Source organism: Capra hircus, chromosome 10, assembly GCF_001704415.2.
Source record: "Capra hircus breed San Clemente chromosome 10, ASM170441v1, whole genome shotgun sequence".
Taxonomy (NCBI): domain Eukaryota; kingdom Metazoa; phylum Chordata; class Mammalia; order Artiodactyla; family Bovidae; genus Capra; species Capra hircus.
In genome coordinates this window covers 90792871-90807435 of record NC_030817.1, presented here as the reverse complement: position 1 = coordinate 90807435, position 14565 = coordinate 90792871, and the positions used below count along the sequence as shown (strand labels likewise).

Here is a 14565-nt window from a genome sequence, read left to right as displayed (position 1 = left end):
CTCAAATATCTCCTTGGCTAACCTATATATTCCAGTAGTCAAAGAAGCTGTATCTTCACATCAAAGAAAGTAACTCCTACTTGACTCCCAAGAACAGAGAAAATCAATAGATGACCAGTCACAGTTAGTAATTCCAAGCACTGAAGATGAGCAAAGTAATACACACTCAGAAAATTCTAGGTGCAAAACGTAGATTAGAAACAGCTTTACCAATGATAAATACAAAAATTCGTATTTCTTAATGCGACAGTATTCAATGCACATGTGTTGTTTAAGTTTTAGCCAAAGAAATCAAGTTTATAATTATGCTCACTGTAGTTATATCTATTTACTAATTGGATGTGCTAAACAGGAAATAAATTTTTGCTTTCCTCAATACAAATATTTTTAAAACTCCATATGAATCACATTGCTCTTTAGTAACTGTGTATCTTAAAAACTAGTATGGTTTACTATCAGTGTAAACATACAGTCTTCAGACTGGATGAACCAAAAATGTTCACACGTTCCGTCTTTCTTACAGCTATAGAAACGAGAATGCACTTATCCTGAAATACTTGGAGCATCGCCTCTATGAAAACTCCAAAATGTGCCTCTTTTATGCAAAATTATTTGCATTTTTAGAAACGAACTGGAATAGCCTCATAGCCAAACAGTTTTCCCCCCATTCATTCCTAAGAAAAATCTAAAATTACTTCTTCCTTGGGCTGAGCACGAGGTCTCAGTGTCTCTAGTAAGTTTAATCCTGTACCCCTAATATTCAACCAATTCAATCAAAATTAAAATTCTCATGAAAAAGAGTTTGGAGTATCTCACTTCACCATTCTTCTGAATATGCTAAAGAATTTTATTTTTTTTGAACTTGTCCAAAAAGAGATGCATGACAAAGGAAAACTTTTTTATTAATTATAAGTAAAACTACCTAGGTCAAAAGATTCCAAAGAAGGATAAAAATAAAGGCAATGACTGATAGGTATTTGTTTACATTTGCCGATTCTCAGATCTCCTTACATCCTAAAAGTACTCCAACAAGGCCAATAATTATTGTAACTGGCGTGGAACATATTTAGAATAAATTGCATCTTTTTAAAGTATCAAATTCTTTAAAATTCAGAAGCATGTGAAGATTTATCTTCTGTTAGCTGATGTACAAAAGTAAGTCTGACATTAACAGGTTCATGCTGGAACTTACACCAATAAACCGTTTCCTTGTTTGAAATCATACAGTGAGATCACCTCTAAGTGACGGCAAAGCTTAATTTCAGAGTAGAAAACCTAATTTTTTTTTAATTTTTATGACTCTCAAGAACATACATGAAAATGGAAAACAGGTTAACAAAGAGGGTCTTTTACAGGCTGGGTTAAGAAATAAATAGAGGAGATTTGGAATAACACGTTGTCTCACTGAAAAATGATTTGTACTATAATTAGCTCAGTAGCCCATTTTCTACTAAGGTAGTGGAAATTGCCTACTCCAGTCCACCTAGGCAACTATAAACCATAAATCAGTAAAACTTTTCTGAAGTTAAGAGTTAAAAAAATAAAAAGTCTGACCTGGAATTTTAACTCAGGGTTGTAACTTTGCAAGATTTATCTGAAACCAAGTGAGTTTGTACACATTACTTAATCATGACGGTCGAGCTGAATCTGTACCTATGTGAGAACGGCAGTGCGTTCTGAGTGGGTTCAGGCCGTGGCTCGGAGTTCTGCGTCATATCAGGTGCTCTCTCATCATCTGTCCCGTTGATGCTTTCTGGTGTTAAAGGAGACTGAAGATCCCCGCCTGCTGATTCCTTTAAAAAAAAAAAAAAAGGGCATGGGGATTCAAAAAGTGTTACAGTTTTGTTAAAATATACAAGATAATCTAAAAGTTAAAACTGACTCTGATATATGCTTACTTATGAAATACGGTCATATTTCAACTGAAATTTGAATCAAAGACTTAAAAAATGAATTAAACAGAAAAAATTTTAAAGCAAAGCAATGCACAAGAAAGCTATCTGAAATGATACAATTTAAAAATGTAAACATACAATTTAGAAATGTAGCTTCCAAGAACTAAAAAACTTTCAGGTTATATAAGCAATTAATTGGCTAGATGTTCAAATAATTATTTGAAAAGAAAAAGAAAATAAGACAAAACTGCAAGGTTATTATTTATTATTCATGGGAGGATAGGAAGAGAAAGTGAAATCTTAAGTCTCAGTTTTTTTATCTGCCATAGTTTTCCGTTCTTAGAGTCATTTAGAAAAGTAATTAGAAATATTCCTGTAACATTATATACAATGATGTTAGTGTATTTCAGCTTTTCTTGCCTGCTACTCATAATGAAATTATTTCTCTTTGCAAAATTTCCTGTTTTATTTCTATCAAAGTGAATTTAAGTTATCCCACTGGCAAAGAGATGGAATTTAAACCAAAGCTAACTCTGACACTTAACGCTTATCACTGTCATCGCCAGATTATCTAAATTTGATATTAGAAAGCAGAATGAGATGTCATTTGACAAACCCATTAAGCAGGGAAGGCCCCAGCACAAGATGGTTAAAGAGCAGCTTGGTGGACCCCTTATAATCTCTGACCAATAAAACTTCAAAACTGAAATATTAGGCTAAGTTAGGCAAGAAAATGAAAACTTTAGTGATCAACAGGGATGGTCATAATTTGTCAACCTGAAAGAATGTAAGATCTCCTCAATAGAAACAAGATGAATATGTGTAATATAGGAAATTGCTTATAACTAGAAAAAGAGGATGATATAAGGAGATATCTAGATTATGATAATTTATATACTTTATGTAACAATTATTACTCATGGAGAAGCACCAGAAAGAAATATGGAAAATATTAATGTGGTGAGATCAACTTTCTTTTCTAGGGCTTCTGGTTTCATACTGCTTTATGTGTTTTATTTCACATTTAAATATTTTAACTAATAGTACCATAATGCTATAAATTATACAAACTATTAAAAGATTAAAAGACTCCCTTCTTGATTCCACATCTTCACCTAACTATTTTTCAATAATTAATGGAACCTCCAGTTTGACATTTAATTTTATTCCTTTAAAACCTTTCTTGTGAATCAATTGTTTCTATTAACTGATAAATCAATGCACAAATAGTTTGCAGTATATTGTGACAACATGAAATTGTTTTACAACAAAGGCAAATCCTACTGAGAGAACAGTAACCAAAATGACTATCTCTTGATCAATCATGGGCCACATTAATTAGCCTGGAAAAGTTTTAAGCAGCCAGTAAGAAACCATGAGGTATTCATATTTGGTTTCAATAAATCAGGAAAAGTTTTTCTCCAAGAAAGGCCAAACTAAAATAATCCAGGTTGACTGTCCAGTCAACTAAATGCTAAGTTGGCCAAGAACTGATTTCAGTGAAAATGACAACAGAAACGAATTGTCCTGTTAACACGGAAGAGCACAACTAATATTAGCAACAAGGACCTGCTAGAACTGGTGGATAAGAGTGTAAGAGTGAAAAGGAGATTAGGATTAAGAGAGAGAGAGGAGGAGTCGTCTGATTTCAGGTTCTTACGACATTCTGGAATGAAGTAAGAAAGCTGATGAGGCATGAGTGTTGGGGAGGATAGTACTGTTGATGCCAGTGAAGCAGACTCTTCTCAGAGACAAGCTAAGAAGGAGAAAAGGAAGAAAGGGACTCAGGTTGCTTTTCTTCCAGAGGCTCAAATATTTGCTATATTTAGCAAAAGGCATATTTAAGTTACCCTAGACGCTATATCTAAAATGAAAACAAAAGCCCTGGGCATGCTTTATTTTTAGGGATGTTTGTTAAAAAAAAATAATAATCAACATTTGCATAGAAATTTTACATATGCTAAAAATAGCACTGCGAAACTTGTTTTATTTAACATATTCCAAATATCTAGTTGTTTTTAGATTAAATTCTGTGCAGTTTCCTCTTCAACTGTAGTTATTCCTTAAAAACCTTGACTTTTCATAAAACCTACATTTTATATCTTTAAATCAAATATCAAAATAAAAAGCATGAAGTCTATTTGGCAGAAACCAATAAAGTTCTGTAAGGCAATTATCCTTCAATTAAAAACTAAACAAAATTTTAAAAAAGCATGAAGTATATCTGCTAGACTACAAACTTTGAAAAAGTAGGATAATTTCTCTTTAGAAAGGGATTCCTAAGCTAATATGGCTAGCACATCTATAGTGAATGTTTAAGGAAAAATATATCAAATGATATATTCTTTGATCACAGTGATAAAAAATAAAAACTTTGCATTTTAAATATGAGAGTACCAACGAAGCCAAAACTAGAAGATATGACCATATTTAAAAAAAAGAAACCTGAGCAAGGATGTAAAAGATTCAGAAAGTGCTTAAAAATTCTCTTTCCTCATTTATGAAGTGGCAAGAAAGCCCTCCCTTGAAACACACAAAAAGCCCCAGAAATATCTTGAATCACATGGGAAAGAAATGATGTTGGCTCTCACTGCAGGCCAGGCCTTCAGGGTGCTGTCACCAGCCTTCTCTCAGGAGTCTGTTCAGGTATATGTGCCACAGCAGGAGGGTGGGGTGTCTTTTACTTGAAGAAAAACAAATCTCGGGAAATTGTAGACAATCAAATTTGGTATGATTTATGCAATAAAGATTCATAATCAGGGTTAAAGACACATATCTGCACTGCTCTTAGTTTTGGGCTTCCCTGGCTCAGCGACTGAGAATCCATCTGCCGACGCTGAAGATGCAGGAGGCCTGGGATCAATCCCTGGGTCGGGAAGATCCCCTGGAGGAGGAAATGGCAGCCCACTCCAGTGCTCTTCCCATGGACAGAGGAGCCTGGTGGGCTACCATCCATGGGGCCACAAAGAGTCGAGCCCGACTCTAGGAAAGATTCATAATCAGGACCAAAGGCATATGTCTTCACTGCTCTTACTTTGGAGAGCAAATAATTATATGAAGAGAGCTCTAGCAAGTCTTCCCTGAGGTTGTGAACATTATTCTTGTGGTATCTGGTTCAGTAAATATGAAACTTGTCAGATGATACTATGACTAAAAAGGTATCATACTTAATGTATAGGCATTCACTAATTCTACAGGTATATTTTTGGGCTAGATATGTAAATAATATAGTTTAGGACAGTAACAGGTCTAAATGCAGACCACCTTTCAAAAAATCCATTTATACCAAGAAAATCTAAAACACTCCAGATTTATTGCATTTGAAATGTCCTTAATACATGATATAGTTCAAATCTCTGACCTTATAGATTCAAGAACCGCCACCGAAAGAGATCAACTGACTTTCATAGGATAGGATAGCTAGTCACAGAGGTTCTAATAATCACCTACAAGAAACCAGTGCCATTTGGGCAAATACAATTTATTGCTAAAATGACCATTTTAAAAATTATGACATTTACAAACAAAAAAAGAAACTTTGATTTTCTCTGAATACATATACACACATGTAGAATCTATTTTTTCTATAAAGTGAATTCTAAAAAATCTTGAGGAAAAAGTTAAGACATACTAAATATAAATCAAGATAGCTACTACAATATGTTCAATGCTACACAACCTGACATATTAAATGGAAAAAAAAAAAAGCCCATGACTTTTGTTTGGTTGCAAACAAGTGATGGAATTAAATACATTTTACTCAATTTAAAAGTCGTAGTCAACTGGCAGCTAAAAATTAATTTTTTTTTTCAATTCCAATGAAGAAACATTTGGATTTACTTGATCATATAGCCCCTTTCTCTATTAAGTTAACTGAAATACAGTATTTTGCAACTGTGACCTTTGTAAGAAATTTCAGGCTTAAAGTCAATCATCACTCTTGATTATATATCATTGACTATTTAAATGATTCCCATGGAAACATAAGAACATAAGATCTTCAACAGATAAAAAGTTTTAAATTAATGTCTGTTATTTAAAGAGAGATGTGAAAGAACCTGACAACTAACATGTGAGTCCATGTACTCCTAGAGACGTTACCTTGATGAAGACAACGTGAAGATTATGGCACAACTACACACTTATACCGTGTGTACAACCTTAGCTCAACAGTCTAAGAGGGAATTGGCTAACTCTGCTCTAAATGTCAGACTCCTTTCATCACAAGCCTTTAGGGAGATGGAAGGATTTATCTACAGCAGTGTTGCTCAAAGTGTGACTCTCCAGATCAACAGTCTTCAGCATCTCTTGGAAACCTGTTAGAAGTGCACAGTCGAAGGCCCTATCTCAGCCCTTCTAAATTTAGAAATGGTTGGGACTCAGCAATTTGTATTTTAACACTTCTTCCAGGGGCTTCTGATGTAGGCTTTATTTAATTAAGGCATCTGTATTTTTCTAAATAACACTGCCAAGGCTTTATATCATCATCTTCACCATTAATAGTCACCTTACACCTCAATTGTTAACATTAAGCCTTTACTCCACACTAAGCACTTTGTAATCCTTACTTAATTCTCACGACAACTTTGTAAGGAAATAACTTATTCCCATTTTATGAATTAAAGAAAATACTAACGTGCCTAAGCTCAGAAAACTCATAAGGGTTAGAGTCCAGATCAAAGCCGAGCTCTAGAGTCTACATTAGAGCCATTATTGCATGACACTGTCAACATGATATTATCGTTATCATATTTATTCCATCCAACAATGCTGTAAGGTAAGTAATGTAACATTCATGTTGCAGATGAATGTTACAGACTCGGATTAAGCAAATTTTTGAAGATCACATAGTGGCAGAAAAAGAATGTATGTCTAAATTTGACCTGAAAATACATATGCCTATCTTGTCTGCAATACAGCCTTGAATAAAAGCAAAAGCTGTGACTATCTACTATTATCAATTATCACATTTAATCTCTTGATTCCCTTTGCTGAATTCCTGAGTAATATTCTATTCTCCAGGCAGAGTGTTATTTTAATAGATTGTATTAAATCAGTGAAAGTCAAGCTCAAAATGAATAGAATCAGGGTGGCCAGAGATTGCATGATTCAAAGTCAAACAGAAGTATTAATGACCTCTGTAAGGGACTGTCATACAAAAAAAAGAAAGAAGAAAGAGAAATGAAAATACTTTCACCCCCTATTTCTCTGGCTTCTGTAAATGAACCATCAGACTTCAAATATTTTTAAAAGATAAATGAAGGTCAGAATATTTTGGTTCTCAAATGCTAGTGTACTTAAGGCATTTCTTTACTCATTGTATTTCACAGCACTTTCCAAATATAAACATCTTCGACTCCTCTGATGAAAGTAAAAGCTTAAAGACATTCCTTCCACCAAAGACAAGCAGGGACCTTAGCAGCAACTTGTAACACTGCATGACTAATTGAACAAAAACAAGTTACGATTAGAGAACAGGAACTAAGTACAGTGGCCGAGTATAAGCTATTACAATTTTATTAGAGTCTCTGGAGTATTCTTTTATTGAATGTGCTGGAGCATCCTGCGGTGACACTAGAATCATTCACTTGAGGAGCTAGAGCTCCCAATGTGTCAGTTCAGTTCAGTTCAGTCGCTCAGTCATGTCCGACTCTTTGCAACCCCTTGAATCGCAGCACGCTAAATTTTAAACAGGCTTTTACATTTAAAAGCATCACTACACTATCATAGCACTTAGGGAGATTCAAGGGAAGTTTCAAAATGATCATTCATGTTATTCCAGGTCTCTGCAAATACAGAGGAGGAATAATGGAGATTTGGCTTCAATCCAGAGTTCACCTTTAGCCTGTGAGGAAATGTGTACTTTAAGCATACTTAACAGAGCTCTCTTTTTCTCTGAAAATACTCAAAACTCTTTATACCAGTAGGGTTTACCAAATAGAGTTGGGTGTCGGTAGGCGGGGGAGGGGAGGGGGAGGAAGGAAGAGCGAAATATTTTCTACAATGTTCCAATCATTTGGCTAGTCAAAATTCCAAGGCAATCACTATCTACTTCCTTAAGAAAGTTTTATGTAAAACAGCTACTTACTGACATATTCCACAGAAATGATTGTAACATCCAATCCCTTTTTTTATAAAATCTCCTAAGTACACTTCAAAAACAATTACCCTGGAGAAGAACCCAGTATAAAGCTGAACCTTACCCATAAGATTTCAACTGAAATAAAAATTTTAGAAAAGTCTATTATTAAAAAGCTAAAAGTTACTGGCCTTCTCTGAGTCATATTATTACATTAAAACCTTTGTAAAAATACTGAAATGTAGCTATTTAATGAGTTTTATTTGGAGATGTAATTAATTTCCTGCTGAAGAAAGACAAGTAGCAGGTATTAACTAACAATACAACTATACAATGGACAAGTAGCAGGTATTAACTAACCTGTTAAAGGAAAAAGTGGTACTTTTTTTTTTTAATTTACTTTACAATACTGTACTGGTTTTGCCATACATTGACATGAATCCACCACAGGTGTACATGAGTTCCCAACCCTGAACCCCTCTCCCACCTCCCTCCCCATATCATCTCTCTGGGTCATCCCAGTGCACCAGCCCCAAGCATCCTGTATTCTGTATTGAACCTAGACTACCGATTTGTTTCTTATATGATAGTATACATGTTTCAATGCCATTCTCCCAAATCATCCCACCCTCTCCCTCTCCCACAGAGTCCAAAAGTCTGTTCTTTACATCTGTGTCTCTTTTGCTGTCTCGCATACAGGGTTATCATTACCATCTTTCTAAATTCCATATATATGTGTTAGTATACTGTATTGGTGTTTTTCTTTCTGGCTTACTTCACTCTGTATAATCGGTTCCTATTTCATCCACCTCATTAGAACTGATTCAAATGTATTCTTTTTAATGGCTGAGTAATACTCCATTGTGTATACGTACCACAGCTTTCTTACCCATTCGTCTGCTGATGGACATCTAGGTTGCTTCCAAACCTACTAAAAAGTAGGTTTACTTTTTAAAAACCTACAACCTTTAGGGTCTCAGTGCTGAGATGTAAATGTTCCAACTTTCAGATTTAAACACATCTTAAAATCAGGTAGAACAAACTATATTATTTATATATTTTAATTTTCTGTATACTGTGATGACATCTTAAAAACCTTTCTAGTTAGCCAGTTCTTAGAGACAGCAGGGGGCTACAATGGGAGCATGCCTTTGATATGTAAATTAACCACTCTAGGAAATACTCTTTTAATCGGGCCCCTGAATTTGGGGAGGCAACATTCCAAGGGCCGGGTGTTAGGCAACTGGGAACCACCCCTATGGTTTAGAGCCAGCTGAAATTATGTAGACTAGTCAGTCCTAAACTGTCCACCCTGCCTGCCATTCCCAAGAGAAACCCCAATGCAGGCTCTAGCCTTGGTTGGTATTCTCCTGTACTCCTGCTTTCTGCCCGCTGCCTGACCTGAGGCGTTCCTGCTGCCTCCTAGAGGTGTGCCAGGCCCCCTGTTAGGGGAAACACAATGAAACTGCCCAGCCTGGCCAGGCACCATAGTCACATTTGCATGAATTATTTCATGACAGGAGGTCCTGGTAAGGAACCTGGAACTAACAAGCCACCACCAATCGCAAGAATTTAGGGAAGGTCAAAAGGAGATGTCACGTGTCTTACCACCTCCCAGAATCCTTCTCGCTGCATCCATCTTGCTTGAGCAATGCATGGACCACCAGGAAGAACCCTGAGTCAGAATGATCGGCCAGAGACAGCCAGAAACTAATCTCATCACCAGGAAACCCGAGACCGTGAGTCACGTGACAGAGCAGCCCTCCTGGGTTCCCTCTGCCTGCTGCGCCCCTTCCCAGTAGAGTCTCTTGCTTTGTCAGCACACGTGTCTCGGACAATTCACTGCTGAGTGTCAGAGAAGAGTCCACTTTGGGGCCTTAGAAGGGGTTACCCTTCCTGCAACGTTTCGAGGACCTGTGAGTACAGTAAACTTCTGTTTCCCCAAGCCTCTCCCACTTCTCCTCTTGCAGCCACACTCTACTGATCATCGTGTAAGACAGAAGACAGACAACAGGGCAAACTATGCTCTTTGTATACAACTGTTTCCAAGTTGCATGCATATTAGAAAGCTGACGTTTAATTACTAAACAGATTTCCCCGCCACGAGATTCTTATACACAGTGGTATATAAGGAAAAAAATCCTTTCTCCACTAGTACAGATTAACTGAACAGTGCATTTCTATGTCCACTTTGAAAGTCACCTTAACTTTGTCATTGTTTTTCTAAATTTATCTCTGGCACAAAGCATATCATCTAAAATGAACAAGGAATAGAAATTAGATACCCACCTGTGAAGGGGTACTGGTAAGTTCCATCTTTTCTTGTGATTTCTCCTTTGCTAGCCGAGCGGCTTCTTTAAATTCCTGAAACTTTTCTGCAAACTGAATGCAGAAAGACTGCATACATTAACCAAATAAAAATAGGTCTTAATGCCCACTTTTACCCTAATTTTCTTCCATTTCACTGAATAATTGACTCTTGCACAAGAAACTTAGCTCTCAAATCAATTACAGGCATAATATGAAAATGACAAGAAAATAAGCCTAATATCAAACATTTGTATACTATAAAGTACTCTGACAAATCTCATTCAAAAACGTCATGATACAACTAAGTTAGAATTTGGTGTCAGCTAGCTTTGCTATGTCCCTTCTTGGTCGTTCAGATATACTTTACTAAGACCAAGGTAGGGGACGAGGGTGGAGGTTGGGAGTGAAATCAGTAAAGATGGGCACACTGTGTTTATCACAGAAAAATTTAAATCACCTAAGTGTCCACTCCAAAACATCTCTGTATCTGGAGCAGGCCTTTAACTTTTACTAGGAATATTAACTCTTGTATTACATGAGGCATTTTATTTTCGGCAATGCAAACAGCAACATTTATTACTGTCACTGACTGACATTAGTAAATTTTCACTACCAAAGATTCCTAAACAGCAGCAGAAAGGAAAAGCAGGTCCCCACGAAGGTCTTTAGGATCGGTAGCAATTTTAAAAATTACTTTTGTGAAATGCTAACTCTTAGGAACTCAAAGTAATCTAATAAATAAAGGTCATGGCTACAAACAGTATCTCTTTATGCACTGGAAGTAGAAATTACTCTCCTACTGTTCTCAGAGAGAATAAGCTAAGGCTACAAAATAACCAGATTTTTCAAAAAATTGAAAATCTGTGTGCAAGTTTAAACATCTATTAGAGTTGGTAATAAAAACATGAAATTACAGGTCCCTCTCAAACCTGATAAACCAACCCCAGTTTCACTTGCATCTTGGGAAGGAAAGCTTTGGAAGGAAAGGCTCATGATATTCTGACCTACTGCAGAGAAACAGAAGAAGGTCAAAATTAAAGCTGTGATAACACCTTTCCTTCTTACCTTAAACCTGTTACCCCCCACCTATAACTTGTAGATCAGGAAACTGAATCTGCATTATTATACTTATCTAATTGAAGAGAATATCATATTACTGTTAAAAAATATAGAGCTAAGAAGGTCACATTCACATTGTTGGAAATGAAATAAAAGAAAAACCGTAATTAGTCTTTATGTAATTTGAACTAGTACATCAAGTTTTTCTTATACTAATTTGGCATTCCAAGGTAGTTAATGTTTAAAACTCTTCTCAACTTCATAAAGACCCAAGCTGCTGTTAATTTTTATAGACTTAGGTTTCCATGATAACAAAATACCACTTGGAAAGCACTCTAACAATCCAAGCATAGTTGAAATTTTCCTCACCCGTCAACCTTAGGAGATCACACATTTCTTTTCAGCGCTCGGCTCTCTGCATTTTGAGAGCACCTTGTCTACAATTGCCTTCAGAGACTTCTCTAATCTCTTATAATGTTTTGTTTCATGTATGGTTTTTAGTGACAAAAACAAGCCAGAATATTTCCATGCTTGCTTCATTTATGTAAAAGATTATATACTCCTTTGGGCCCCCTACAAAGCACCAACCTTAATCTTCAAGGCAGCTTGGAAAATAAGTCATGGTTTTGTTATTTTGGGGCCAAAACATTCCGAAGAGATTGATCACAAGCTCCTGAAGCCAAGTCTAGTGAATAAATAAACTAGGGTTGACTCCAGGAGCTAATGGGTCATTTCCTAATAGTCAATCCACCTTCACAATACAATACTAGGGCTCACTACCAGTCAGTTTGGTCAAAAATATGCACTGACTTTAAAGAGGGAAAACAAATTCTTTAACTATAAACACCATTCTCAGAAAAAATATCAGGTAAGAGGAAACAACATGATTGACAGATTTTAATAAACTATTTCCTTATCACATTAGTTTTTGCCCATAACTTGAAAGATGTAGTTATAAAAAAGAATCAACTTAATACAGTAAAAAATTACTCAGGTTCAAAAATCATTTCATGCAAGTTTGAGAAAATTAATCCACAACCTAGTTCCTTTGTTGTCAGGAAATTCAGCAAATGTTAATATAATCATAGTTTCAATGTTTTTGCTATAGGGTTTAATAGACAATTTCAAAAGAAAAGTTCCAAAAAGGTTCTGAGTAATGGCAAAATAGAATAAATGTGTAGTTTCCTGAGGGGATTGTTTATGGAGGGGCAGTGCTTAACTGGATGCCTATGTCCCTGCTTTGTTGAAATACTTTGAGGCTAAAACTCACACTTTTACCACAGTTCAAGAAATGTATTTGGAGAATATGGTGGGTGTAAGGGAAGCAAAATAAGGCAACACTTGTTTGTCTTGATCATCTTACAGAGAATGACTTATAGTCACCAAGATGAAAGTTAAAACAGTCGTAAAACTGAGGTTTCAACTCTAGTTTATATTAAAGAAAAGATAACAAAAGCACTTGAAAACAGCGTTAAGGAAGCTTTACAACTAAACCAAAGGAAAGAAAGATGATTTTAACTACTGAACTATCTAATTATAACCAAATCAATAAATATTCACAAAAGTGTAAGATTTTTTTAAAAGAACTGATTTTTAAGAATCTGAACGATTTCTACAATGACCAGTTGGGGTTTAGCTTAAGTATTAACAGTGCACATCTAACAAGAGCCTGGTTACCCTGCACTTGAGCAATTTCAGCTCCCAGGTCATCGGATCTGATGTATACCACGGCATACATAAAATATGCCTCAAACGTAGGGTTATTCTTTCCACTGAATACTTCAAACAGAGAGGTTGTGAACATAATCCTTGGGGTCTGGTGAGCACTAAATGCGAAGCATAAAGGTGAGCAATCATCCCCTCGATCACCCTGTTATCCTGCCATTGTTTCCTTCTCCTTATAAGCTCTTTCTTTGCGACAGCCACAAGAACTCAAGACGGGGCTGGTATGAACACTTCGTGGCTTCTTGCTTCGATGCAGGACAACTGGTTTTTTCCCAGTATTTTGCCCAGGTGATGCTCTGTATTTTATCAGCCATTCTAACCATAGCAATTTACTTGGATGGTTCTAAGAACCCCTCAGGGTGTCTCTTAGATCTTACTCTGTGTTGTATCAGAGAGCTCAGAGTTATTCTCACCCAAACAAAGCATAAAACAGGGTTTATGTGTCAAAAAGCTGAAATACCACTACCAGCTTGAGTTTCCACAATTCAGAAGAGTTTGGTGTTTCCCTACATTGCAGTAGATCAATCAAAGGTGCTATCCGCCAAGCAAAGTCCATATTAAAGTGATAATTCCCACCTTTTATTTCCTATCATACCTAGTTAACCACACAAATGTCAACACAACATACGCAATCAATGGTGACTGCATTTAATGTATACAATGTTTCCAGTTGACAGTGCAATCTACTGATCTCTCACTTCTTGCTCTAAAGTCACGACAGTTGTTCTAAGAATATCAAAGAAATTTCTCCTACATTTTATACTCTCCATTTTCCATTACATATATAAGATGTCTGACCAGAAGATGCAGATTGCCACTCGGATCTTATGACTTCACTTACTTTCGAAAGATGATGCTCAGAGGAGAACCCCAGTCCATAAACAGTGTTTGCCCTGCTATCGGCCCACTGGCCAAACTTCTGAGATGTTTTAGTAAATGTCATGTTTGGAGTGATGGTGCTGTTAATTATTGCCTGAAAAATAAAATAAGTATGAGGAACCAGCCAAAAATTCACAAATAGACAATCAAGCACAGGACTGTTCAGTTATATAAAAACTCAGGATTCCTACTGAGCCACAATGTTAAGTATATGAAGAGAGCTAGAGAAACAGTTTTCAACATTATAAGTGATAATGTAGAAATATGGTAATAATGGGACTATAAATACAACGGCACTCTTTCACAAATCTCAACACTTAACAAGCAAAATAAATGTTCCTGTAATGCACAGACTTTTAAAGAGTTTATAATGTGGTCAGTGTCTTCTCTTTGAACATTTAGGATTACTACCTATGAATTCTGGGTGATGTTCACTGGAAGCAAGTAGGTTTTAGCAGTTGCTTATTTAAAAGTAAAGTCTCCCTCCCCAAAGTGTCTTACAAAAATGAAGACACCAAATTTTCTCTTTGAAAACTATTTTCTAAAAATCCATCATCAAGAATTTTCTTAAAGCTAACTTACCTGAAATATACTGTGATACAGAAAAGATTTTCAATC

The 14565-nt window shown here is 36.0% G+C and overlaps 1 protein-coding gene across 1 annotated transcript in view; it reads right to left on the bottom strand.

Moving 5' to 3' along the window:
- Positions 1-14565, bottom strand: part of HOMER1 (homer scaffolding protein 1) — a 138847-nt gene that overhangs the window by 68833 nt on the left and 55449 nt on the right. The window contains exons 3-5 of the mRNA XM_005685075.3: positions 13910-14041; positions 10264-10356; positions 1654-1793 (exon numbers count right to left, since the gene is read on the bottom strand). Coding sequence (XP_005685132.1) covers positions 1654-1793; positions 10264-10356; positions 13910-14041 — 365 coding nt within the window. The remainder of the gene's footprint in view (positions 1-1653; positions 1794-10263; positions 10357-13909; positions 14042-14565) is intronic.